Here is a 25769-nt window from a genome sequence, read left to right as displayed (position 1 = left end):
AGGCGACAGCCCATTGAAGGAGGAGGAGAGGGGGATTAGCGTCTTCAGCAGCAGTGCATTTCCGAGGGAGCTGATTAGCTCGCCATTCATTGTTAAATCGAGCAAAGGAAGGCCCTAGAGGACTGAAAAGAGCCAAATAGGTGGGCCTGGAATAAAACATCCACAGGAAGCCCAACACAGGCTACATGAAGTTTTCCCAACATTTTTTTTTCTCCCGAGATGGCGGCATGAAAAAGGAGATTAGCATACAAAATTAGATGCTAGATGATTTGTGGGGCGACTTGGTTCATGTTTTCCCTCTGTCTCAACAAAGTTAATTAAACTAGTCTTAAACAGTAAAGAAACATCCAAGCGCAAAGCATTGGGAGTGCTTTGAGGATTACTAAGACAGAAAAGGAGGCATTTGTGAAGAAGAAATTGAGAGAGGCGTGAAGGAAGGAAGACTATAATTAAATGCTCTCTCTCATTGTCTCCCTGCCCCAGGGTTATGTGACATCAAGCTGAAGAATACAGAAAGAAAAGGGTTATATATGCCAAAGACAAAGAAATCATTAGGTCTGACCAGGATGGTAAATAATATGATTTTACACTGTGTGGAGCTGCTTTGTATGATTACGATATTTCTTTTTTTTTTTTTTTTACATTTAAAATGTCATTACTGTGAGGTACATTTATTTCCGAGCACAAAAAAATTTGCAAACAACATTTTACTACACAGACAACAAGTGGCTCAGTTAATTCAGATGCATTTAGCTAACCTAAATGAATGAAAACATTAAAAGGAGCTACTATTGCGTATTTTTAATTATGAAATTGGAAAAAACACATAGAAAGAAACTATCATAGAAAAACAGCACTATAGTATCTGTGCAATAAATTAACAATATACAAAGTGCTTCCTCTTATATACAGTTCATATACAGCATCAGGGTAAAACTACTGTCAGAATTCTAAAACCGACAAGAAAATTGTATTTAAGAAATGATTCTCATGGCAGCTGAAGAAGTGGCCCGATCGTGAATTCAAAAACGTATCATTCCAATAAATTATCCATCGAAGTACATCCTTGTTGGTGAATGAAAAGGTTATTTACAGTCTATTGTGCTATATACTGGTTAGATGTGGTGTTCAGTGCTATCTTACGAATGTATACGGGAGTAATTGTGAAATAATACAGTTCAAATATGCATTTAAAGTAACAGCTCTGGAGATCTACACTCTTAAAAATAAAGGCTTTTTGAAGCAATGCCATAGAGTCATTTTGGTATCCCAAAGAACCTTTGAGTGAACAGTTCTTATGTCATCCAAGATGTTCATGTCTTTCTTTCTTCAGTCATAACGAAAATATGTTTTTTGAGGAAACCATTTCAGGATTTCTCTCCATATAGTGCCCGCGAGTTTTCCAAAATGCAGTTTAAATGCAGCTTTAAAAGGCTCTAAATGATCCCAGCCGAGGAAGAAGGGTCTCATCTAGCAAAACGATTGGCCATTTTCTAAAAGAAAAATACAATTTATACACTTTTTAACCTCAAATGCTCATCATGTCTAGCTCTGCGTGAACTCTGTGTATTCCGGTTCAAGACAGTTAGTGTATGTCAAAAAACTCCCTTTTAATTTTCTCCTCCAACATCAAAATTGCCCTACATCGCTGTTTTACCTCTTTTTGCAAAGGGCATTTGATCTACTTTGCACTTTGTAAACACTGGGTCGGTACTACAGCAGCGATGTAGGGCGATTTTGAAGCTGGAGGGAAAAAAATCCTAGCTGTCTTGAACCGGAATACACAGAGTTGACGCAGAGCTAGGCAAGATGAACATTTAAGGTTAAAAAGAAAATAAAAAGTAATTTTTTTTTTATCGTTTAGAGCCCTTTGAAGCTGCATTTAAACAGCATTTTGGAAGTTCAAACTCACGGGCACCATAGAAGTCTGCTACATGAAGAGAAATCCTGAGATGTTTTCTTTACGACTGAAGAGAGAAAGACGTGAACATCTTGGATGACAAGGGGGTGAGTAAATTATCTCCTTTAAAAGAACTATTCTAAAGAATCTAAAACCTAAAGAACCCTTTTCCACTATAAAGAACTTTTTGTGGAATGGAAAGGTTCCATAGATAAAAGCAAAGAACCTTTATTTTTAAGAGTGTAGGTGTTCATTAAAGCATTCAGATGGACCTTTGAGCTCATTTCGTTCTCAAGCTCAGGATGTATTCTGAGACAAAAACATCTGCTTAAATTCTGGACCACCACTGCAAACAGTTCAAGGCATCTCTAATGCTTTTTCTTCAGCCGGTAGCTTTTCCTCCGGCTGGCACTATCGTTCTTGACCCGTTTGGTTCTCTTGACACAGTAGTACTTTGTGACAGTTTTGCGGCACTGCTCGCATTTTACAGCGCAACACCAGTGGAATTTGCAATTGCAGCTGGACACGGTCTCAGCCCTGCGTTCCTCTACAGCCAAGCCGCACTCTCCGCACAGCCGCTTGCAGCTACGCTTCTCCCATTTGCTCAGATTCTTGCCCTTCCTCAAGCACTCGCGGCCTTCCGTTCCCGGAAGGCCCAGAGTGCGGTTCTCCAAGCAGTAGTCAGGGGAGTCCTCCAAGTGCACCAGCTCTTTGCGCGAGATAGAGCTGAAGGTTTCGGCGATGGCGCCACGGCTGGCTGCGCTGTTGCCCGCGCCGCGCAGCAGGTCCACCTTGACGGCCCTGTGATATTTCTCCTTTAGGTAGTTGCCCACCTCTCTGAACTCGGGCAACTGCAGCCAGCAGGTCTGAGTGGTGCAGCTGCCAGACACTCCATGGCACTTGCACGTCCTCTGCATGGTTCCTTTCACTGCCTGGTTGAAGAGAGGATCTGGCGTTAAAGAACTCACTCATTCATGCATTTTTAGAGGCAAACGTTCATGTTTCAAAACATTCTAATTAGGACTGAACTCATCAGTCGAAATATACAAAGCGCTCTTTAGTAGGCTCCCTATACATCCACTTAAACAAGCAGAAGGAAACTGCGAGTTAAGAGGAAGAGGTTCAAGGTTCAAGTCTGGGTTTTCTCTTTTCTTGGTGGTCGTACAATAATTCCTGACTTCGGCTGAAACAAACAGCTGTCTTTTAAAAAGGAACGCCTCTTTTCTCATTCGCCCGCGGAAGACGCAGAATCAGGGTCTCACATCGAGCGAGATTGTTCGGCGCAGGAAAGGGGTGTATTTATTTTGCATAGCCATTGTCAACATGTTTTCTGTCATAGGCAGGCCCAGTGGCAAGTCCATTGAGGAGGAAGTGAAAAAGAATTCTTTCACATTTTTTCAGTTACAATGATGCTCCAGGTGCCAATGAATTGACAAAACCTGCAGACGGGGCACAGACAGGATAAACAAAGAGCACTTGAGCCACATGGCTGTGATCCCCGTGGCTTTCTCAAGTACAACAAAGACCAACATAAATGTAAGATCCTTATTGCAAGAATAAAACTAAACACTTATTTGGGAAGCAACAGAATACAGAACCTTTGCAATGTGCGGACCCCTAGGTCGTCTAATTAAGCTTGCACCACTGATCCCAAGAATCTCAAGTTAAGGCCTCGTCATAAAGGACATTCACAGGCTGTAAATAGGCCCTTCTGGTACAGCGCACACTCTATTGGGAGAACGAGTGGCACCTTGCTTATAGGGCCGTGAATGAAACTCTTGGGTGGTAAGCTATCATTAGAAGCGCTGAAAAATGATTCAAAAGCCACTCCGCGAGCTGTTGGTGGCCGACGGACATGCCTCAATTTTAGCCCAGATGACTTCATATACCTTGCGTCCTACTTCGTTGTTGTGCAGGTTCATGGCTGCTCGTGCGTCCTGTCCGGTTTCCAGTGCATCCACAAACTGTTTGGAGATGGCCTCTCCGAATCCAACGTTATCGCTGCAGCCTCCCCATAGCCATCCCTGACCACCTGAGATGACAACAGAATTATGGTTTTTGCTTTTCTAAATAAAAAAATATATACTCAAATGTGGCATATACTTTCAAAGAAATTACTTCTGCTAAATATCGACAACATTCATGGAACAATATTGAGTGCCTTACAAAAAGCCAAATCAAGATTATGATACGGCACATAAAACAGAGCCAAATATTGGAGAATATAAAAGCAAAAATTTGAGGTTTATGTAAAAATCATACTTCAGACGAAAGTGTTGGTGAGAAAAATATTTTTCTTTTTTAAATAAATTAGTATTTTTAATTAGCAGGAATGCAATAATTGACAATTCAGAAGTCGATTTTTTTTAGAATGTTACTAATAATTTTTAAAAACTGTTTTCAACATATGATATTAATTAGAAATGTTTTTGAGCACTATATCATCATATCATAATGATTTCTGAAGGATCATGTAACACTGAGGCCTGGAGTAGTGGCTGCTGAAAATTCAGTTTGGCCATCACAAAAATAAATTACATTTAAAATATATTAAAATTGAAAACAGTTGTTTTAAAATAGAATAATATTTCACAACATTACTATTATTACTGTATTTTTGATCAAATAAATGCAGCCTTGGTGAACAAAATAGAATCGTCCTGACACCAGACTTTTGGTAGTTTATATATTAATGTACTTTAACTATTCTGTTGAAACATGTTGTTTTATTTGAGCCGTAAAGGTAAGTGATTTTTCCCACATTCAAATATAACATAATACAGTATCTTAAAATGCATAACCCCAAATATCCATATAGATAAAATCTATAGTTGATGTCAAAAGTTTACATACACCTTGCAGAATCTGCAAAATGTTAATCATTTTACCAAAATAAGAGGGATCATACAAAATGCATGTTATTTTTTATTTAGTACTGACCTGAATAAGATATTTCACATAAAAGACATTTACATATAGTCCACAAGAGAAAATAATAGTTGAATTTATAAAAATTACCCTGTTCAAAGTTTACATACGCTTGATTCCTTGTTTGTCCTGAACAGTTAAACTGCCAGCTGTTTTTCAGAAAAATCCTTCAGGACCCACAAATTCATTGGAATTTTTGTGTATTTGAACCCAACAATGACTCCATGATTTTAAGATTCATCTTTTCACACTGAGGACAACTGAGGGACTCATTTGCAATTATTACAGAAGGTTCAAACGCTCACTAATGCTCCAGAAAGAAACACAATGCATTAAGGGAGGTGAAAACTTTTTGAATTTGAAGATCACTGTAAATTTAACTTATTTTGCCTTCGGGGAAACGTGTAAGTATCTTCTGAAGGGCAGTAATAAATAAAAAAATACGATATTTAAGCAAAATAAGAAAAATCTTCATTCTGTTCAAAAGTTTACACACCTGGCTCTTAATGCATTATTTTTCCTTCTGGAGCATCAGTGAGCGTTTGAACCTTTCAGGACAAACAAGGGACTCAATACTTTGCAGATTCTCCAAGGTGTATGTAAACTTTTGACTTCAATTGTGTTTTGAGATTTAGTATATCACCTCGTTGGCCGTTCCTGGTGTCATCACATCCGCAGTTGTCAAAGTCACCGAGGCTGCAATTCCTGGTGAGTGTATACATGACTCCAGCAGAGCTGATGGCATGGAAAAAAGCTGTTTCTCTGTTTGCTGTGATTAGAAACAACACTGAAATTAATATGCTGTAGAAATCCTATCATCTTCTAGGCTAATAAAAACACAAGCACTCAGCATCATTGATTTTCTTCCTCATTAGATGATGTACTCAAATCTTTAGCATCCATCTGAGTAATAATGGCTTTTGACTCTTATTCCCCCTGTATCAAACATGGAGTAGCGCTGTTGGCCTGCTCTCATACATTGTCGTTCTGGGGTCGGCACTGGACTGCGACAGGTCCCCTCTTTGGCACTTAAGGAATGCCTAATGAAAGGAGTCTGAGGCAAACCTTTGACCCACACCCTTTGACTTGAGAGGGCGTCCATTTCACTCACTCACTCTGGTGCACAATATCTCCTTGGTGGCTTTTCTATTTGCCTATTAACAGACCAGGTTTAATTGACTCAAGAATGCAGTGTTTTCACGCACATCAACATTGAGAGACGCTTTTCCGGGGTTTAAACAGGATCGTTGTGTTTGTTTTAAGTGCTGTATCTGTGATTGATACAGATGGGTTTTGAGTCACACAACACACACTTTTGTACTTTTATTCTATTATGATTTATGTGTATTTTTAGAGACCTGAAAGCACAATATACATCAAACAGGCATCAGCAGAGGTCATAGTTCTCACCGCTTCTGAGTCCACTGTGGGTGGAGAGCTGAAGAGCCCTCTCTGGGCAGTTCCAGCGGTCCCACGCAAACTGATACTTGCACTCTTCAATCCCACTTTGAGCTCCTGCAGCCACACTGCTGGAGTAGATCAAGTAGGCCTGAAACAATGCAAATCACACCAAAAAGATTTAGGATGAAATGCACGCTCACTATCAAGTGCTTACCAAGCACACTGTGACTGATACAATTAAATGCTTTTCATTCTCATCATGCACAGTTCACATAAAAATGCACCTGTATGTTAATTCATTAAATAATGATGTTTAAACATTTTTAAAAGTAGTAAAATAATTTGTATGAAAGTTGTAAATATTAAATAATACTGTACAATTTTCCCTATAGTTCTACAGTGTACAATGTTTGTTTGCTATATATTCATTTAATAAATGATGTTATAAAAAGGGGTGTTATAGTTAACTGAAACCAAAGAAACACTGTTTGTTACTTATATAAATTAAATATATATTTAAAACATTTCTCATTTTCATTTAGTTTAACTTAATGTACTAAAATAAATAAAACTGAAATAAAAATAATAAAAACCATGTAGTCATATTTAAATAAAAACTAATATGTCAAAAGCAGACAAAAATGCTAAAACTTTAACAAAAATGAACACAGAAAATATAAAAAAAATAATAATAGTAGCTCACTGATACTAACATAGCTCACCAAAATAACACCATTACTTCTATTAAAATAATTTTAGACTTAATATTAAAGTTTTAAATATTACAAATGTTAAGGTAAATGTTTCCCTATGGTTCTACAGTGGTGTATTTATATGTAATTATATTTAAATTATGTTATATTAACAAACACCAAAATGAAAACATAATTTTTTCAAAAATGAATATAAAAGTATTAAATATTACAAATATTAGGGTAAATGTTTCCCTATGGTTCAACAGTGGTGTATTTATATGTAATTATATTTAAATTATGTTATATTAAAAAACACCAAAATGAAAACATAATTTTTTTCCAAAAATGAATATAACAGTATTAAATATTACAAATATTAGGGTAAATGTTTCCCTATGGTTTCACAGTGGTGTAAAAAGTATTTTTTACTCTATATTAATTTATTAAATTATATTTAAAAACACCAAAATGATAGCATTATTACTACTAAAATAATTTTAGAATTTATTTTACATTTCGAAATAGTAGAAATATTAGGGTAAATGTTTCCCTGTGGTTCTACAGTGGTGTAAAATGTATGTTTGCTGTGTATTTATGTATTAAACTATATTAAAAACACCAAAATGATAGCATTATTTCTAATAAAATAATTTTAGAATTAATGGTAACACTTTACAATAAGGTGTCATTTGTTAACATTGGTTAATGTATTAACTAGCATGAACAAACAATGAACAATACATTTATTACACTATTTATTAACATTGTTAATGTTAGTTAATAAAAACTGTTGTTTATTGTTTGTTCATGTTAGTTCACAGTGCATTAACTAATGTTAACAAACACAACTTGTGATTTTAATAATACATTAGTAAATGCTGCAAGATTAATAAATGCTGTAGAAGTATCGTTCACACCTGGTTCTTGTTAACCACTGTAGTTAACTAATGTACCTTATTGTAAAGTGTTACCAAATTAATATTAAAGTTTAAAATACTAGAAATATAAGGCGAAATGTTTCCCTATAGTTCCACAGTGGTGTAAAATGTACATTTGCTGTATATTCATTAAATTACATTTTTTTTAAAATTCCAAAATTGTTACATTATTTCTAATAAAATCATTTTAGAATTAACATTAAAGTTTAAAATATTAGAAATACTGGTGTAAATGTTTTTTACCTGCATTACCACTAGAAACGCACACAGAAAGTAAACAAAAAGGGTCTATGTGGCTGTGAAACTACGGTTTATACAATCTAATATGTCTCAAGTGGTTTAGAAGAGACAGCACCACAAGTGCTCTCACGGGCGGCTGGGTTGCTAATGATGACCACCCACCAAAGGCCCCTTCCCTTGCCACTCAGTAAAAAGTCCTCACAACTTCACATTGTGAATGAGCTGAAGTGTGTGAAAGCTATATGGTCCAGTCCACCCCAAGCAGCAAGTAATACCTAATCCACAGAAGATACACGTTCGAGAAATACAGCACCTGTGATGCGGGAATCTTTTAATTTGCCACTTGCTCGCATTGTGATCACAGGGTCGGCATCAAACATTAACTAACCCAAATCCATAAATGATTTCGACTTTTTGAAGTTTCTCAAAGCAGATCAAAAGACGTTGGCTTACCTTTGGGCCAGTCATCAGGAAATTATTCACTGACCTGGAAGATAAAGCAGCCTATTAAGTCAGCTGACCCATAACTTGTATAAGTTCTCCTTAAAATGACCAAACTTTACATCAATAAAACATTGTCTTTTAACATTTTAAAATCATTTTACCTAATTACAAATAGGTTTTCACATGAAAATTACAGTCTCAAAATAGAAAGTTTCATACATATACAGTTGAAGTCAAAAATTAAGATACACCTTGCAGAATCTGCAAAATGTTACTTTACCAAAATAAAAATGATCATAAAAAATGCATGTTATTTTTTATTTAGTACTGACCTGAATAAGATTTCTTTATTTCACATAAAAGACATTTACGTATAGTCCAGTTTATAAAAATTACCCTGTTCAGGAGTTTTCATGATGTCCCTTGTTTGTCCTGAACTGCCTGCTGTTCTTCAGAAAAATACTTCAGCTCCCACAAATTCTTTGGTTTTTTCAGCCTTTTTGTGTATTTGCACCATTTCCGACAATAACTGTATCATTTAAAAATCCATCTTTTCACACTGAGGACAACTGAGGGACTCATATCCAACTATTAAGAGAAGGTTCAAACACTCACTGATTCTTCAGAAGGAAACACGACGCATTAAGAGCTGGTGGGTGAAAGCATTTTGAATTTGAAGATCAGGGTAAATTCAACTTATTTTGTCTTCTGGGAAACATGTAAGTATCTTCTGTAGCTTCTAAAGGGCAGTACTAAATGAAGAAAAATATGATATTTAGGCAAAAAAAGATAAATGTACACATCTTAATTTTGTTCAAAAGTTTACACCCCTGGCTCTTAATGCATTGCGTTTCCTTTGGAGCATCAGTGAGCGTTTAAACCTTAGGTAATAGTTGCATATGAGTCCCTTAGTTGTCCTCAGTGTGAAAAGATGGATCTCAAAATTATTCAGTCATTGTTGGAAAAGGTTCAAACTCACAAAAATGCCAAAAACCAAAGAATTTGTGGCACCTGAAAGACTTTTCTAAAGAACAGTAGTTTAACTGTTCAGGACAAACAAGGAACTCATGAACAACTAGCACTAAAAAAAACCCACAGCATTAAGAATCAAGTGCTTTTTTTTTATAAATCCAATTAATATTTTCTCTTGTGGACTATATGTTAAAGTCTTTTATGTGAAATATCTTACTCAGGTCAGTACTAAATAAAAAAAAATAACATGCATTTTGTATGAACCCTCTTATTTTGGTCAAATAATTTTGCAGATTTTGCAAGGTGTATGAAAACTTTTGACCTCAACTGTAGGCTATATAATGATAAATTTATAAATGAGAAAATAGCTTTTCGCTTTTCCTCTAATGAAACGAGGCTCAAAGCATCTTTATGACGGAACGGGAACGGATCAGTTGAAGTGTCTGTTTCACCCCGACTTTTTAATCCAGAGATCCAGAGATAAACTCAGAATGAAAAGCTTGATATTAACAGACGTTAATATGCTAAATTTAGCGTCAACACCGCCTGCATAAATGAAAATAAAACGCTGAACTCACCAACTACAGCAAGACTTCATGTGAGCCATCAGGATGAAAGCGTAATAATAAACCTCCAAATGCATGAACATCCTGAGAGAGACGACTGGCAGACTTTTCTTCACCTTGGAAAGCAGAGGGGTCTGCAAGAGCTCTATATAACCTACATCCAGAATTCAGAGGCTGGGGGTCTCATGTGTGAGCCAAGGGGGTTCTGAAATGGAGCTCCTCTCATCCCAACAAGAGATTATCTGCTTAATTAAAGATTTTCCCTTTTCTTACTCGTTCAGCCAATCAGAACTATTGTACCAGAGAGAGATTGAAATGATCAAAAGGGCACCCTGGGCTCCTCCAGGACAAATAGCTGGGAAGAGCTCCCTGCGTGCTAACAGTTGGAGAGAATTAATATGAAATCAGGATGGTATCTCTAAGGTTGTGCCTTAAAACTCAATTTCAAGAGCAGCATGAAAGGGTTTGATACAGTAGTGGCTGATAAAGCTCGTGGATTACTGACATTATCTACCGGATCAAACGACAAAATGCTATTTGTAGTGTACGAGGAATTTAAGGTTTATAAGCATGTTAAATTCAATTTAGTAAAGATTCGCTAAAGAGCCTGTACGTTTAAATGTGGTACAGATCGGCTATTAAATTTGGATAAATTGAAATATTTTAAACTATTTTATTAGAATGAAAAAAAAAAACAACTAAAAATAAAGCTCGAAAGGAGTTGAATTAAGAGATTCAAATAAACAGCGGGAATTAACACGGATAAGGAGGATAATCGATACGATTGTGTTTGCGTTTTTTTCAGGAGGACTTCATAACTCTTTTTAGAGTGTTATTTTACCTTTTCTCTGTTTAGTCCTAAACTGACCCTTCATGACCTTTAGGTTCTGCTTCTTTAACGTCCGCGTATCTTCTCGTGTGCAAATTAGGATTAGGAAAGTTATTTGGGAGATTCCAGAGGGATGTTTTTGGATTACGACCTGAAAGGCTTCCATGAGACTTAAGTAAAACGAATTTGCCACTATACAGAGATTTCTAAATTCATTTCTAAATCCCGTTTGGTCTATTTGAATGTGAGTAGATTATAGGCTACTAGCTGTCGTAAAAATCTAGAAACGTTCTAAAATGATCCCAAGAAGTGTTATTCTTTCATAATTGGAATACAAACAAAACTACCAATTATAAATCCCAAATTTAATAATGCAGTTTTAGATTTTAATACTTACAAATACAGTCAAGATACAATATTTTGTTAAAACATGTTTTACTAAGCTAATAGAGACGCTCCCCGATGAAATCGCTGAGAGTAAACTATTAATTTTTGCTTTAAAAACTGACATGGTGGTCTCGTCCACTTATGAATATAAACTGTGGACAACGCTACAAAAGAAAGTTCTGAGACTACATTTTCAGATATACACACATTTTATTCAATTAAGAAAAGATTAATATTGATTCATAACAAAACTCACGGTACATCTCGCAAAACTCTTCCACTTATAGAAATTTTGGTTTATGGTACATGAAACAACATTCCTTGAAAATGTGCCCATTAAGGCTCTCATACATTAAAGGTCATCACTGTAGAAATAATTCAGCTGTAAAATACATTGTCAAATTGTGTTTCCTTCTTAAACATGGGTGAGTGTGTTTTAAATCTATAAAGAATTTGGTGAGAATATTCTATTTTACATTTGGAAAAAACACATACCACTAACCTATCAAACATTTATGAGAAAATAAAACAACATATGTAGGGAGCTACAGGTGGTCATTCATTCGTCACAGAAGAGCCAAGAAAAAAGCCCACCCTGAATGACTTAAAACTTCAATAAGTTTGAAATATTTTTTTCTGATGTTATACATCATTGTATTTTCAATTTTGAGTCTAACCCAAAATCTGAAGATATACAGGCCTATTCGATAAGGCAAAGGGCAAGACATTTAAATATTCCACTCCTTGGATTATATCATAAGGACAAATAAATGTCCTGTATCAAATCTGTTAGAATAAGTGTACATCTTAATACTTTTACCCCATCAGACACATTTCTTTCAAAATGTTTTTTGGTTATATGTTTTCCGTAATACTTGAAATAGTTATTTAATTCTTCAATATATTTGTAATTAGAAAAGAGTTCACATATACCTGGTCATTGGTCACCAGAGTCCAAGGAAACCAGATAAAGAGCTATGCAACATGGAAAATGATCATTAAGAAATTAAACTAAATTGCTCATTTTACTTGAGGGAATTCCTCATCATAAGCACCATTGGTGTGAGGACATTTGCATTGGCATGTAGAATATTTTCTAAAAAGAAATGATAATAAATAAGAATTTTAAATAAAAATGTAAATATTTTATCAATAATTCCAGAAAATGTATTTCCATGTACACTTTCAATACTAACAAAGCCATTCTGAACAAAAACTAACCACGGTTATACTAAATCAATCAATTCCCATGGACTTTTCTGTGCACAATCTTATATTTGGCTACATACAGTATATTGACCTATAAATAATTCTTTTGATGGTCATTAAAGTTATTTCAGTTTCGAATGGAAATCAGATTTATCATCTAAGAAAATGTAAAACAGTGCCAATATATTAATAGCATGTCATCTTAATTTTATAACTTGCATATGCATAGCTGGCTATAATGCTATTTTAAAATCAGAACAGTAACTGCTTAGCCAGAGAAAACATGGGTCAACCTATTCATGAGAGAGGGCTGTAATGAGGCACATGGCTGTTTAACTAGTGAAGTACCATCTCTTGCCTCTTGAGGCAGACTGAGACATAATTATCCTCCCAATCTATGGCCTTTACCATCTCTGAAAATACCCCCAGAGTCCAGTACACATCATGAAAAGGAAAGAATTCTTAAGAACACGTATTAGTCCAACACACTCTAGAGTTTCTTATTTCAAATGAGAGTGTATATAGATCAATCTTCATTGCACACTAATAAATGCTGCAAATGCTTTTGTATATGTTGCCTTATAATTTTTTTTTGTTTGTTTTTTTCTGATATGCACTGAACAAATCAACCACTTTTGTGGCTGCCATCGCCGGTGCGTTTAACACGGGCCATGATGGTCTCGCGAGTTACCCTCCTGCAATCGTTGGCCAGTCCCAAGAAGCACATGACATCTATAAACGCTTTGGTCAGGTTCAGCCGACTGCCAAACTCACTTGTAGCATAATCATGGGGGAATGTGTGGTGATAGTTGTGAAATCCTTCACCTGAAAATACATGAAACATATATTTCCAATCAGTTCATACTATTTTATACATTATATTATTATATTTTATCTAAGAATACATAAAGCTGTTTCACTGTTTCTGTATTTTTTAATACATATGTCCATCAAACGGTGAATAAATATTAAAGGAGAAGTTCACTTCCAGAACAAAAATTTACAGATAATTTACTCAGCCCCTTGTCATCAGATGTTCATGTCTGTCTTTCTTCAGTTGTGAAGAAATTGTGTTTTTTGAGGAAAACATTTCAGGATTTCTCTCCATATAGTGGACTTCTATGGTGCCCCTGAGTTTGAACTTCCAAAATGCAGTTCATGCAGCTTCAAAGGGCTCTAAACAATCCCAGCCGAGGAAAAAGGGTCTTATCTAGTGAAACGATCGGTTATTTACGATCTTGTCTAGCTCTGCGTCAACTCTGTGTATTCAGAGTAGGTTGAAAAACTCCCATCTCACTTTCTCTTCCAACTTCAAAATCATCCTTTTTTTTTTTTTGCACGTTCATTTTGTAAACACTGGGTCGGTACTTCCGCAGTGATGCTGGACGATTTGTGAAGTTGGAGGAGAAAATGAGATGGGAGTTTTTCAACCTACCCTAACTGTCTTGAACCAGAATACACAGAGTTGATGCAGAGCTAGACAAGATGAACATTTGAGGTTAAAAAGTACATTAATTGTCAATTTATAGAAAGTAACCAATCGTTTCGCTAGATAAGACCCTTCTTTCTCGGCTGGGATTGTTTAGAGCCCTTTGAAGCTGCATTTAAACTGCATTTTGGAAGTTCAAACTCAGGGGCACCATAGAAGTCCATTATATGGAGAGGAATCCTGAAATGTTTTCCTCAAAAAACACAATTTCTTCACAACTGAAGAAAGAAAGACATGAACATCTTTGATGACAAGGGGGTGAGTAAATTATCTGTAAATTTTCTGATGATTTACTCACCCCCATGTCATCCAAAATATTCATGTCTTTCTTTTTTCAGTCAAATAGAAATTAAGATTTTTGAGGAAAACATTCTAAGAATTTCTCAATATATTGGATTTTAATGGTGGCCAATGGTTTGACGGTCCAAATTGCAGTTTCAATGCAGCTTCAAAGGGTTCTACTCGATCCCAGCCAAGGAAAATGAGTCTTATATAAACGATTGGTAATTTTCTTAAAAAAATAAAAATGTATGTACTTTTTAACCACAAATGCTCATCTTGCACTAGCATTATGATACGCATGCGCGGTTAGTATTTTGTCCGTGTACTTTGGTGAAAAAAGGTAGGTTGGGGTGAAAAACTCATCTAATTTTCTCTAACTTCAAAATCGTCCGACGTTGTTGTTTTACCTGTGTTTTTTTTTTTTAAGGGCATTTGACTTTCTTTGCATGTTTGCTTTGTAAACACTGGGTCAGTAGTACTTCCGCCTACATCATTACGTAATACATGAAGTTGAGCTCCTACAAGGCGAGCATTTATGGTTAAAAAGTATATAAATTTGTATTTTTAGAGCCCTTTGAAGCTGCATTGAAACTGCAATTTGGACCATTGGCCAAAATTCCTGGAATTTCAAAAGTCCTAAATTTCTTTTCAACTAAAGAAAGAAAGACATGGACATCTTGGATGACATAGGGGTAAGTAAATTACCAGAAAATTTTCATTCTGCAAGTGAGCTAATCCTTTAATCTGTAAAAGAAAAGACATTGTTCTTACCGATGGCACTGAAGGCAACAAACTTGTTCTCTCTGGGATTGATGTTGTGGTCATAGGGCCTCATTCCCCACATGTGAGCTGCACTGTTGACCAGCCAGGTCGCATTAAGGACCACAGTGTATCTCAGCACACAAGGAACTAAGTAACTTGTCAAAAGACTCTCTTCCCAAAAGTACCAGGGTACAAATGTGGGGATGAGAAAGCACATCACCACAACAGATAACTTGTAATGCCTAAAGACAGAGAAATGAAAAGATCAGAATGTGATTGTCACATGTTCTTCTATGTATGTCAAAGGTCTTCTGAATTAACATCAGCTGTTAAATCTCAGTTGGAGCTCAACACACAGATTAAAAAGCTGACTAACCAGCTATTCGCCTATTATCTGATCCGGCAATGCTATGAAACATGTACTTAAACTCTTATCAAAAAGCTCAGGACTTTTAATGGACGTCATTCAAAGTGATGGGAAGAGATACTGATTATTCCACACTAGTTTGTGTCAAATATGGGATCTGGTTTAGGTGGCAGCTGCCAAAGGCAGCCTCACAGAGGTGTAATGAATATTTAAATTAAAAAAGCCTTTTCAGGTTTTTATTCAGTGAATACTTATTAAATTATTCAGCACTATTCTATCAAGTTTTGAATCATCATTTGTATCAGTTTTGAGTTCATTTAAATACATAATTCAACAATGGAAGACTTTTTTTATAGCCAAATATAAAGCAACATTAAATTACATTGTTATAATTTATCCTCTGTTATAAAGAGAATTTTTTAATGGAGATTGTTATTGTACATTTTTAGTGATAAGATATCAATGCAAAGTAGTGTATGTACTCTAGCATTCAAGTTTGGGGTTAGCAATATTTTTTTTAAACACAGCTGCATTTATTTGATCAAAAATACAGCAAAAACAGTCATTTATTGTAAATTTTTTGATTGCAAAGCTGAATTGTCAGCGTCTATTACTTCAGTGTCACATGATCCTTAAGAAATATTTCTAATATGCTGATCTGGTGCTCAAGAAACATTTCTTATTATTATGAATATTGAAAATAGTTATGCTGCTTAATTTTGTTGTGGAAACTGATTTATTTCAGGAATCTTTGATTAACAAAGTTTAAAAACAAAAGTTTAACACAATTTAAAAATTTAATATTTTGTAACAATATGAATGTCTTTACTGTCACTTTTAATTGGTTACATCCTAAAGTATTAATGAAAAAAATAAAACTTACAGACCCCAAATTTTTATATGGTAGTGTAGGTGACGCTGGACCACAAAACCAATATTAAGGGTCAATTTGTTTTTAATTGAGATTTATTTGGCCGTGATACAACTATTTGAAAATTGGTAATCTGAGGGTGCAAAAGAAATGTAAATATTTAAAGTTGTCCAAGTGAAGTCCTCATAAATGCATATTACTAATTAAAAATTAAGCTTTGTTATATTTACGGTAGGACATTTACAAAATATCTTAATGGAACATGATATTTAATTAATATCCTTATGATTTTTGGCATAAAAGAATAATCAATCATTTTGACCCATACAATGTATTGTTGGCTATTGCTACAAACATACCTGTGTGACTTAAAACTGGTTTTAGGGCCAGGATCAAATTTAAAAAACTTAATGTGAAAAATCCCACTGACCTCCTCTGAAACATTACAACCTCATCTGCTTTTAGGTCAGCGAGTTCCAGTTTGCGTCCTTTCTCAATAACTTCTGGGTGTTTGCGGACCAGCAGCCAGCCAATGTGAGCGAAGAAGAATCCTCTGCGGGCATTGTGTGGGTCCGCATCAGTCTCAGAAAACTTGTGATGGACACGATGGTCTCTGGCCCACTCATAGATGTCATTCTAAATGGATATATATTCATCATCAATGTCATTGGACAGTATATCTGTCATACTCTATTATATATATATATATATATATAGCGCAGGTGTAAGTAGTCATTCAGCAGATGCTTTTATGCAAAGTGTCTTACAGTACACTTATTACAGGGGCAATCCCAAGTGGACGTCCTGGGGTTAATTGCTTTGTTCAAGGGCACAATGGCGATCGCTCGGCTCTTGTGAGGTTTGAACCTATTAGCCCAGATCTTTAACCACTACACCATCTGAGCTGCATTCAAGTTTATTGCATTGTTTAATGTGGAAGACTGTTTCATCTACTTAAAAATGTTTACCTGAAAAGCCATAGTGTTTGCGACTGCTAGGAAGATTCGTAATGGCAACGAGGCTCTGTAGGACCTGTGGCTCCAAAGGCGATGGGCGCCGGCGGTTATTCCTAGAGCGCTTATCATGAAACACACTCCCGCTGTCACATTAAGAGAGAAAACAGAATGATTAAAAACAAATTAGTCTGAACTACACACAGCTTCTATAGTGTGAAACGGTGTGTGCGCCCTTGATTCGCTCTATGAGAGGACAAAATGTCTCGCTGTGTGTTGTCAGACAAGGCTGCAAGGGATGTGGGATACCAGGCCACAGACTGTGAAGAAGGGCACACTGTTATGACCCAGCTCAATTTACAATGGAGAGCCTTTTCCAACAGCAATTGTTCTTTGTTCAACAGGGTGCAATATTATGCGCCGCTGTGATGCCAAAAATGTACACAACAGAGGAGCACAGTTTTAGCTTTTGGTAGGATTTCAAATTATTCACGGGACTGTCTCGCTATCACTCTCACACACACATACTTACAAAACACTTTCATAATTGGTCTACATAACAAATTTAGCTGGCCTGACATATTTTCGCTTTTGTGAAAATGTGACGCAATAATTGATAATATCTAAGAATAGTAATCACAACTTTGAATCTGTTGAAAAACACCTTCACCCTTATGAGAGAAAATACCTGCACAACAAGAAAGGGATACAGGAAAGTGTTGCTGAGTTTAACCAATTATACATGAGCGATAGGGGTTAAATCATACATAACATAAGGCAGCATAAAAATTATTAAAAACATTAAAGATTTACATGAGAAAAACACTATTTTGAAACAAGAAAATTAAATGCATGTCTGATTTATAATTTGGTTTACATTAATGGATGTTAAAAGACAGGTTTTCCTGTGGATTTTATATATAAAACCCACACTAATGAATTGAATTCCAATGTATTTCTACTAAACATATAAGGATTGCAGAAAATAGACAGTGAACATAATGTGAAATTAACTAACATCTTTAAATTTTCATAACAGTATTAGCCTACATTTGACTTCTTTAACATGATTTATTTCCATATCCATTGTCAATTGAATGCAATGTTTACTATATGTGACCCTGGACCAAAAAAAAAACAGTCAGAAGTTGCACAGGTACATTTGTAGGAATAGCCAACAATACATTGTAAGAGTCAAAATTATAATTTTTTAATGCCAAAAATCATTAGGATATTAAGTAAAGATCGTGCTCCATTAAGATATTTTGTACATTTCCTACTTTAAATATATCATTACTTAATTTTTGATTAGTAATATGCATTGCTAAGAACTTCATTTGGACAACTTTAAGGGCAATTTTCTCAGTTTAGATTTTTTGCACCCTTAGATTCCAGATTATGATGTATAAATCTTAAATTTAAAAAATTGACCTTTATGTTTACCATTTTGAGTCAAAATGAAATGGTGGTTATGGAGGGGGTGGTAAAGTAAATGGTAATTCTGATATTATATATTATATATCAATATTATATCTAGGCCTGAGACGCACAGTAGAACAAAACACGTAGTTACAGACATTACAATATTACCCAGTCTCTTTATAATACATTAACATTAGGCCATAAAAAATAAAAACGCAATGAACACGAACAGGTTGTTATCAAAACAAACGTCAGTCAGTTCATATGATCAGAATTAGCCACATACTCACTCCATATCAGCGTTAAGGAAGAGGCAGATGGAAGAACCGTCAGACCATAAAGAGCTCCTAGATGCAATAGAGACATTAATATAACGTTTCTCCATACGATTTGCAGTGGAGGACTCGGGCCCGGTTTCTCCTCGAAAGCATCATCATAAACATCATCTGTTATCGTCGTTTCGGCCATTTCTTTCATGCTCGTTGTTGTCTCCTGTAAAGAGAACAAGTCGATTATATATTCACGACCGTCGGCATTGAAAAGCCATCTGTCATTTCAGTTATCCTTATTTTAAAAGACAAAGCCCTCATGCAATGAATACATTAAATTCTGCACAAAATGGGTGTGACTTCTCGTCTCAATAAAGACGCGCTGGAATAAACCCGCATTCGCGCATCTGCAACGCGCTTACCTTGTTTGCGATGTAACCAAATGATCGCAGTTTGATTGATGCTAGCAGGCAGGCTCCCCCGTCGAGTGATTTAATTTTTTATTTTTCCGTGTCTAAGCCTCTGATTTCGTTTAAAATGATGCAATTGGGCGAGGCTGAAAGGATGCCATCTAGCCCTACCAGTTTCATTGGTTGCCTGGTTATCTGATGCTTATGATCTGGACGCCATGTACGCTGGTTTTTGATAGCCAGCACTTCAGCTGTTTACTCTCACTGTGTGATACAGATCAGATCACATTTCTACAAAGCTTGTGGTTTTATATGTTCATGAGTAAAATAGAAAATGCAACTCTTTGCTCTTCTAGCACAAACATATTTTTCAACTCACTGTGGGCTATATTGTTAAAACACTGCTTGTATAACAATAAATATGTTAATTTGTAAAATCTATGGAATTAATGTGACACGTTTCAATGTAACACTTTCAGCACCACAAAAGCGATCACAGACATGAAATTGAGATTTATACATCTTGAAAGCTGAATAAACAAGCTTTATATGGTTTGGTAGGATATTTGGCTGAGATACAACTACTTGAAAAACTGCAAACAAATCTAAATACTGAGAAATCACCTTAAAAGTTGTCCAAATGAAGTTCTTAATGCATATTACTAATAAAAAATTAAGGTTTGATATATTTATGGTAGAAAATGTACAAAATATCTTTATCTTAATATCCTAATGATTTTTAGCATAAAGGAAAAATCAATAATTTTGACAAATGTACCCGTACTACTTATGACTGGTTTTGTGGTCCAGGGTCACATATATATCTGAATGTGGTTGCTGTACATTGAGCTATAAACACAAATGCAAACCTTTTAGTATTATCCAAGAATAAAAGATTATTTTGTTACTAGCTCAGTCAAAAAAGGTAGCATAGGCCTGCTGGAGAACATAAACCATTTTCTGAAAAGCTACACGTATGTTACAACATCTAAAATTTCCTCAAAAGAGGAAATATGGATCCTTACGTGCTTAAATGACAACAAACGGGGATTAGTTCCTGTGGGTTACTATAAATTGCTGTAGCCGGATCTCATCTCCAATTTCAAAATGTACTGCTGTGCACATTACAGTAATTGAATGGCATTGTATTTTGCACTCATGTTTCATATTACACAAAATGGCTCAGTCTTACTCTTATCAAGAAGCATTTACATAATGTTTGCTCAATGAGTACACTTACTATGCAGTTTTTGCCTATTTTTGGAAGGTGATTTGTTGTAAGCTTGCTGCATGCAAATCATCAGCCTTTCTCAGACACACGTAATTGTGTCATACTGAAGCCCATGATGGTGGTTCTGTGTCCAGACCTAAACAGAAAGAGCATGGCACATGAAAATGCTTATCATGATGTTTATTGTCATATGCGAAATTGTTGTTAATGCTTATTTTAACTTGATCATACTTACTATCAGACTTCGCAAATCCTGTAAGTATACATAAAAACACTGGCTTTTCTGATCAAGCTGTTTATGAAAACAGGACAGAAAATATCTAACAGTGCGCCACATCTGCAGCGCTTCACAAAATGGAGGGATGACGCAATAGCACCCTCTAGTGATAATGTATGGGATCTGCTGTAGAATGAACAAATATAACAAAGGTTTACTAAATAATTTATTTTAATATAATTGAGATGCTAGTACATTTTTAACTGCTGTAAGTATTTACTATACACTGAAAAAAAATGTGATTTTCACTCAGAATTTCTAATAAATTTCACAATTAAATTGTTTTTTAAAATATTTCATTAAATTTTGAAGTAAATGATGAAATATTTTTTCATAGAACATTCTCTAGTAATTTTAATTTACAACTTTCAATAAAATCACGTGTTACATTTGTTATTTAAGTATCACTGAGATACTATTATAATGTTCTTTTAATTTTTTTCACATTTTTTTTTATTTCATTTTAGTGATTTTGTGTTGGTTTGTTATTTTATTATTTTTATGTCTATTCAGCAAATTACAGCAAATAAAAAAAATGCAAAAATGTGACATATGCATTGCCTTGTCAACTAGTCTAAGTTACACTTAAAAAGATTTTTAATGTTTTTTAAATAAGTCTCTTCTGCTCACCAAGCCTGCATTTATTTGATCAAAGTACAGTAAAAACAGTAAAAAAGTAAATATTTTTACTATTTAAAATAACTATTTGAATATATTTTAAAATCTAATTTATTCCTGTGATTTCAAAGCTGAATTTTTAGCACTATCACTCGTCACATGATCCTTCAGAAATCATTCTAATATTCTGATTTGCTTCTCAAAACATTTATTATTATTAATATTATATTGAAAACAGTGGAGTATTTTTTTCCACTTTTCTTTGTTGAATTGAAAATCCAGAAGAACAGCATTTATCTGAAATCTTTTTTAACATTAAAAATACCTTTATCTTCACTTTTGGTCTTCACAATTTAAAGCATTCTTGCTAAATAAAACTCACACTGACTCCAAACTTTTAAATGGTATAGTGTATAATGTTTCAAAAGCTTTTTATTTCAGATAAATGCTGATCTTTGGATCTTTCTATTCCTTAAAGAATCCTGAAAAAATGTTCTCAACTGTTTTGAATATTGATAATAACAATACATGTTTCTTAAACAGCAAATCAGCATATTAGAACGATTTCTGAAGGATCATGTAACACAGAAGACTAGAGTAATGATAATGCTAAAAAAAAATCAGCTGTGGTCACAGGAATAAATTACTTTTTAAAATATATTAAAATAGAAAATTGTTATTTTAAATAATAAAAAATATTTCTTGGTGAGCAGAAGAGACTTCTTTAAAAAAATTACGAATATTATTATTAGTTAACATGAACTATTTTTATATTTAGTTAAATATTTAATGAGGGAGAAACTGCATTAAATTTTCCATTGACATTTAATGGCATAAATAAAAAAAAAATTCAGAATGAACTCCAAAACAGCCACTATCGCTCAAACACAAGCACTAGTTCACAATGAAGAGTGTGTGGAAACATATCCACAGGCACAGCCACAGATGGTTTAAAGGCTTCTCCAGTGATCTTCCTTTTATCGTCTGAACTACAGCACAGGTCTCTAAAGTTCCTCATTGCTTCCCCATCAGGTTTGCATGATATATAGACAAGCCTTCTTATGGCAGGATGGTTCCTCAAGGCTCTGACAACACGATAATGCAGGCCAGCCCTGGATGGATTCACAATGGCTGTCAGCCCGCTGTCAGAGTTTAAAGTGGCCATCAGATTTGGTAGAACAACTTCCGCTTTTCCAGAGAGAAATTCACAATTATGAACTTTGTTAAGTACTGCATTAAACTTGGCGTCTTCAACCGCATGCTCAATAAGCTCGATACCAATGACTCTCTTCATCTGTGGCGACAACGAAATGCCAATGGCTCCAGTACCACAGCAGACATCCAGCAAGGTGCCTCCAACACAGGACCGATTTAGCTCCGCAACAGTCTTGTACAAAGCCTCTGCTGCTCCCCGATTCACCTGGAAGAACGAATCAGCAGAAATGCGGAACTTGAAGCCAAGCACCTCCTCAAAGATATAAGGTTGTCCGTGCAGAAGCTGAAAGGGGGATTGTTCATGACTGCAACGGGTCATTGTGGACTCCTGGAAGTAAAGAGAATCCAGTTGACAAACTGCTCCGGGACCTTGTGTGAAGTACTCCACCAGAGCAGCTTTATGGACGGATATCTCCTCAGGCGTTAGGGTTTGAGGATGGAAGTAAACTATGGCCATCGTGTGACCGGTGGAATTCGTTTTTATCGTGATTTCTCTCCAGTGACCGCCGTCATGAAATAAAATGCATGGTTTGAGTGGTGAGAGGCGGAGGAAATCTTCATAGTGCCTTGCAACCATCTTGTGTTTTGAAGGCATGTTCAGGAGATGGTCACCGCGGACACAGACAACGTTACCCGATTTACCAGTGCCAATATAATATCCAACAGTTTTTGGATTGCCATCTACCCCTCTGTTGACAGAGAAGGATGATTTATTGCGGTATCCATCAATCACTGGTGAGGCTACTATGGGGAGCAGAGGAAATCTTAAGTCGTTAAAAAAAGGGTGCATTGAATCCTGAGCTAGTTGCTTTGTCATCTCAAGTAGAATCTTGTACTGCTGCTCTTGTTTCCACTGGAGCTGCTTCTCATAACTCATTCTCCACAGAGGAGTCACGGTATCAGCCAGTCTCTCTTCCCAGGAGTCAACAGCTAGTTTGGGTTTCTTTTCCTTTCTTCTTTTTACAGGCTTACAGGTAGTATTGACAGCACAGCGGTTGGTTATTGAATAGCTGAAGCATGCTTTTGGTAAAATGACGTTTTGTTTCAACAGTGGCCAGGTTAAATGTGACCGCATTGTTTTATAGGCACACGACATTGGTGCAGCTTCTGAGGTCGCACGCTCAAACACACTACACTAAATAATGTATATTTTGCCTCACAACATAACCGTGTAAACAGTCCAGTTAAACAAAAATTGATCCTTCCTTGTACCTTTTTCCATGTGCGTGCCCACAACAACTTCATTCGGCGCTCTAATGACGCTACTTTCTTTACTATATCTTCTTCTTCTCTCAAGTTTTATGGCGGATTGGCAAACCCAACGTTAAAGGCGTGTGTCCGCCACCTACTGGTGTGGAGTGTGGAACGTACACGGCTCACCGTAGTACGGAGCTACGGGACTATTCAACTATTATAAAAAAAAAAAAAAAGAAATATTAAAGAATAAAAATTAAAGAAATATAACAATACAAATTTTAAAACTCTTTCCATTAATCGTGTCTTTTCTTTATATATTCTTAACTGCATTGTACCATGATCTAAAAGTGTCTTTAGAGATACAGGCCTATATTAATTCACACCATAGTTCTTGGAACATAGTCTTTCCCTTTTATACGCTTTACACATAAAAGATCATGCTTGACCATTTCTGGTAGTCCACATTTATCACAATACCCTGTTTAATGTTTCCATATTATGTGAAAACTGTTATTTAAATGCTACATGTCCTATTCTCAATCTAGATAAAATAACCTCCTTTCTTCTGTTTCCATAACTTACTCTCTCTTTACCAACCCGTTCCTGGATCTTAAATAAATGTCTTCCTTTTCTTTTATTTTTCCAACTTTTTTGCCATTTCTTTTCAACTTCAATGAATACTTTCTTTACTAGCGCGCTCACTCTGCTTTTAGACCACAGCAGCAAGTTTCTGGAAGTTCAAAGTTTACCAGAGTTTTTTTTTATTGTTGTTAAATTGTTTTATTATTATTTTATTGTTAATATGATCTTAAAAGTCTGCATTATTATTAATTGTCATAATTGCGAGTTTTTACCTCACAGTTATGAAAAAGTCATAATTGCGATTTTATACCTCACATTTCTGGAAAAAAAAGTCATAATTGCGAGTTTATACCTCACAGTTCAGAAAAAAGTCATAATTGCGATTTTATACCTCACAATTCTGAAAAAAAAAGTCATAATTGCGAGTTTATACCTCACAGTTCTGAAAAAGTCATAATTGCGATTTTATACCTCACAATTCTGAAAAAAAGTCATAATTGCGAGTTTATACCTTACAGTTCTGAAAACGTCATAATTGAGAGTTTATACCTTACAGTTCTGAAAAAAATCATAATTGTGATTTTATACCTCACAATTCTGTAAAAAAGTCATAATTGAGAGTTTATACCTCACAGTTCTGAAAAAAGTCATAATTGCGAGTTTGTACCTCACAGTTCTGAAAAAAGTCATAATTGAGAGTTTATACCTCACAGTTCTGAAAAAGTCATAATTGCGATTTTATACCTCACAATTCTGAAAAAAAGTCAGAATTGAGTTTATACCTCACAATTCTGAAAAAAGTCATAATTGCAAGTTCATACCTCACAGTTCTGAAAAAAGTCATAATTGCGATTTTATACCTCACAGTTCTGAAAAAAATTGTGAGTTTATACCTCACAATTCTGAAAAAAAAGTCATAATTGAAAGTTTATACCTCACAATTCTGAAAAAAGTCATAATTGTGATTTTATACCTCACAATTCTGTAAAAAAGTCATAATTGAGAGTTTATACCTCACAGTTCTGAAAAAAGTCATAATTGCGAGTTTGTACCTCACAGTTCTGAAAAAAGTCATAATTGAGAGTTTATACCTCACAGATCTGAAAAAGTCATAATTGCGATTTTATACCTCACAATTCTGAAAAAAAAGTCAGAATTGAGTTTATACCTCACAATTCTGAAAAAAGTCATAATTGCAAGTTCATACCTCACAGTTCTGAAAAAAGTCATAATTGCGATTTTATACCTCACAGTTCTGAAAAAAATTGTGAGTTTATACCTCACAGTTCTGAAAAAAAGTCATAATTGCGATTTC

At 35.2% G+C, this 25769-nt stretch overlaps 3 protein-coding genes across 4 annotated transcripts; all 3 read right to left on the bottom strand.

The window, feature by feature from the left end:
• Nucleotides 1-675: 675 nt before the first annotated feature.
• Nucleotides 676-10167, bottom strand: wnt8b (wingless-type MMTV integration site family, member 8b). Its single transcript, XM_073833905.1, has 6 exons — nt 10097-10167; nt 8556-8589; nt 6239-6377; nt 5472-5597; nt 3790-3932; nt 676-2832 (listed from the first exon to the last, which is right to left on the bottom strand). Exons 1-6 carry the CDS (start codon nt 10165-10167, stop codon nt 2269-2271), a joined length of 1077 nt encoding a protein of 358 aa, XP_073690006.1. The 3' UTR covers nt 676-2268.
• A 1323-nt stretch (nt 10168-11490) lies between these two features.
• Nucleotides 11491-23921, bottom strand: scdb (stearoyl-CoA desaturase b). 2 transcript variants are annotated; one of them, XM_073833906.1, is made up of 8 exons: nt 23888-23920; nt 20575-20701; nt 19347-19598; nt 18946-19147; nt 17249-17379; nt 16711-16916; nt 15052-15284; nt 11491-13334 (listed from the first exon to the last, which is right to left on the bottom strand). In XM_073833906.1, the coding sequence occupies exons 4-8, from the start codon at nt 19130-19132 to the stop codon at nt 13135-13137; spliced, it is 957 nt and encodes a 318-aa protein (XP_073690007.1). In that variant the 5' UTR covers nt 19133-19147; nt 19347-19598; nt 20575-20701; nt 23888-23920; the 3' UTR covers nt 11491-13134. The 2 variants fall into 2 exon arrangements, with proteins under 2 accessions (XP_073690007.1, XP_073690008.1); XM_073833907.1 differs by lacking the exon at nt 19347-19598 and having other exon boundaries at nt 23888-23921.
• Nucleotides 22102-23926, bottom strand: trmt2b (tRNA methyltransferase 2 homolog B). Its single transcript, XM_073833904.1, has one exon. It carries the CDS (start codon nt 23769-23771, stop codon nt 22335-22337), a length of 1437 nt encoding a protein of 478 aa, XP_073690005.1. The 5' UTR covers nt 23772-23926; the 3' UTR covers nt 22102-22334.
• Between the last annotated feature and the right edge of the window lie 1843 nt (nt 23927-25769).

This window comes from Garra rufa, chromosome 2, assembly GCF_049309525.1.
Source record: "Garra rufa chromosome 2, GarRuf1.0, whole genome shotgun sequence".
In the NCBI taxonomy this organism is placed as follows: domain Eukaryota; kingdom Metazoa; phylum Chordata; class Actinopteri; order Cypriniformes; family Cyprinidae; genus Garra; species Garra rufa.
The sequence above is the reverse complement of the archived record's forward strand: the minus strand, read 5'-3'. Positions and strand labels throughout refer to the sequence as shown.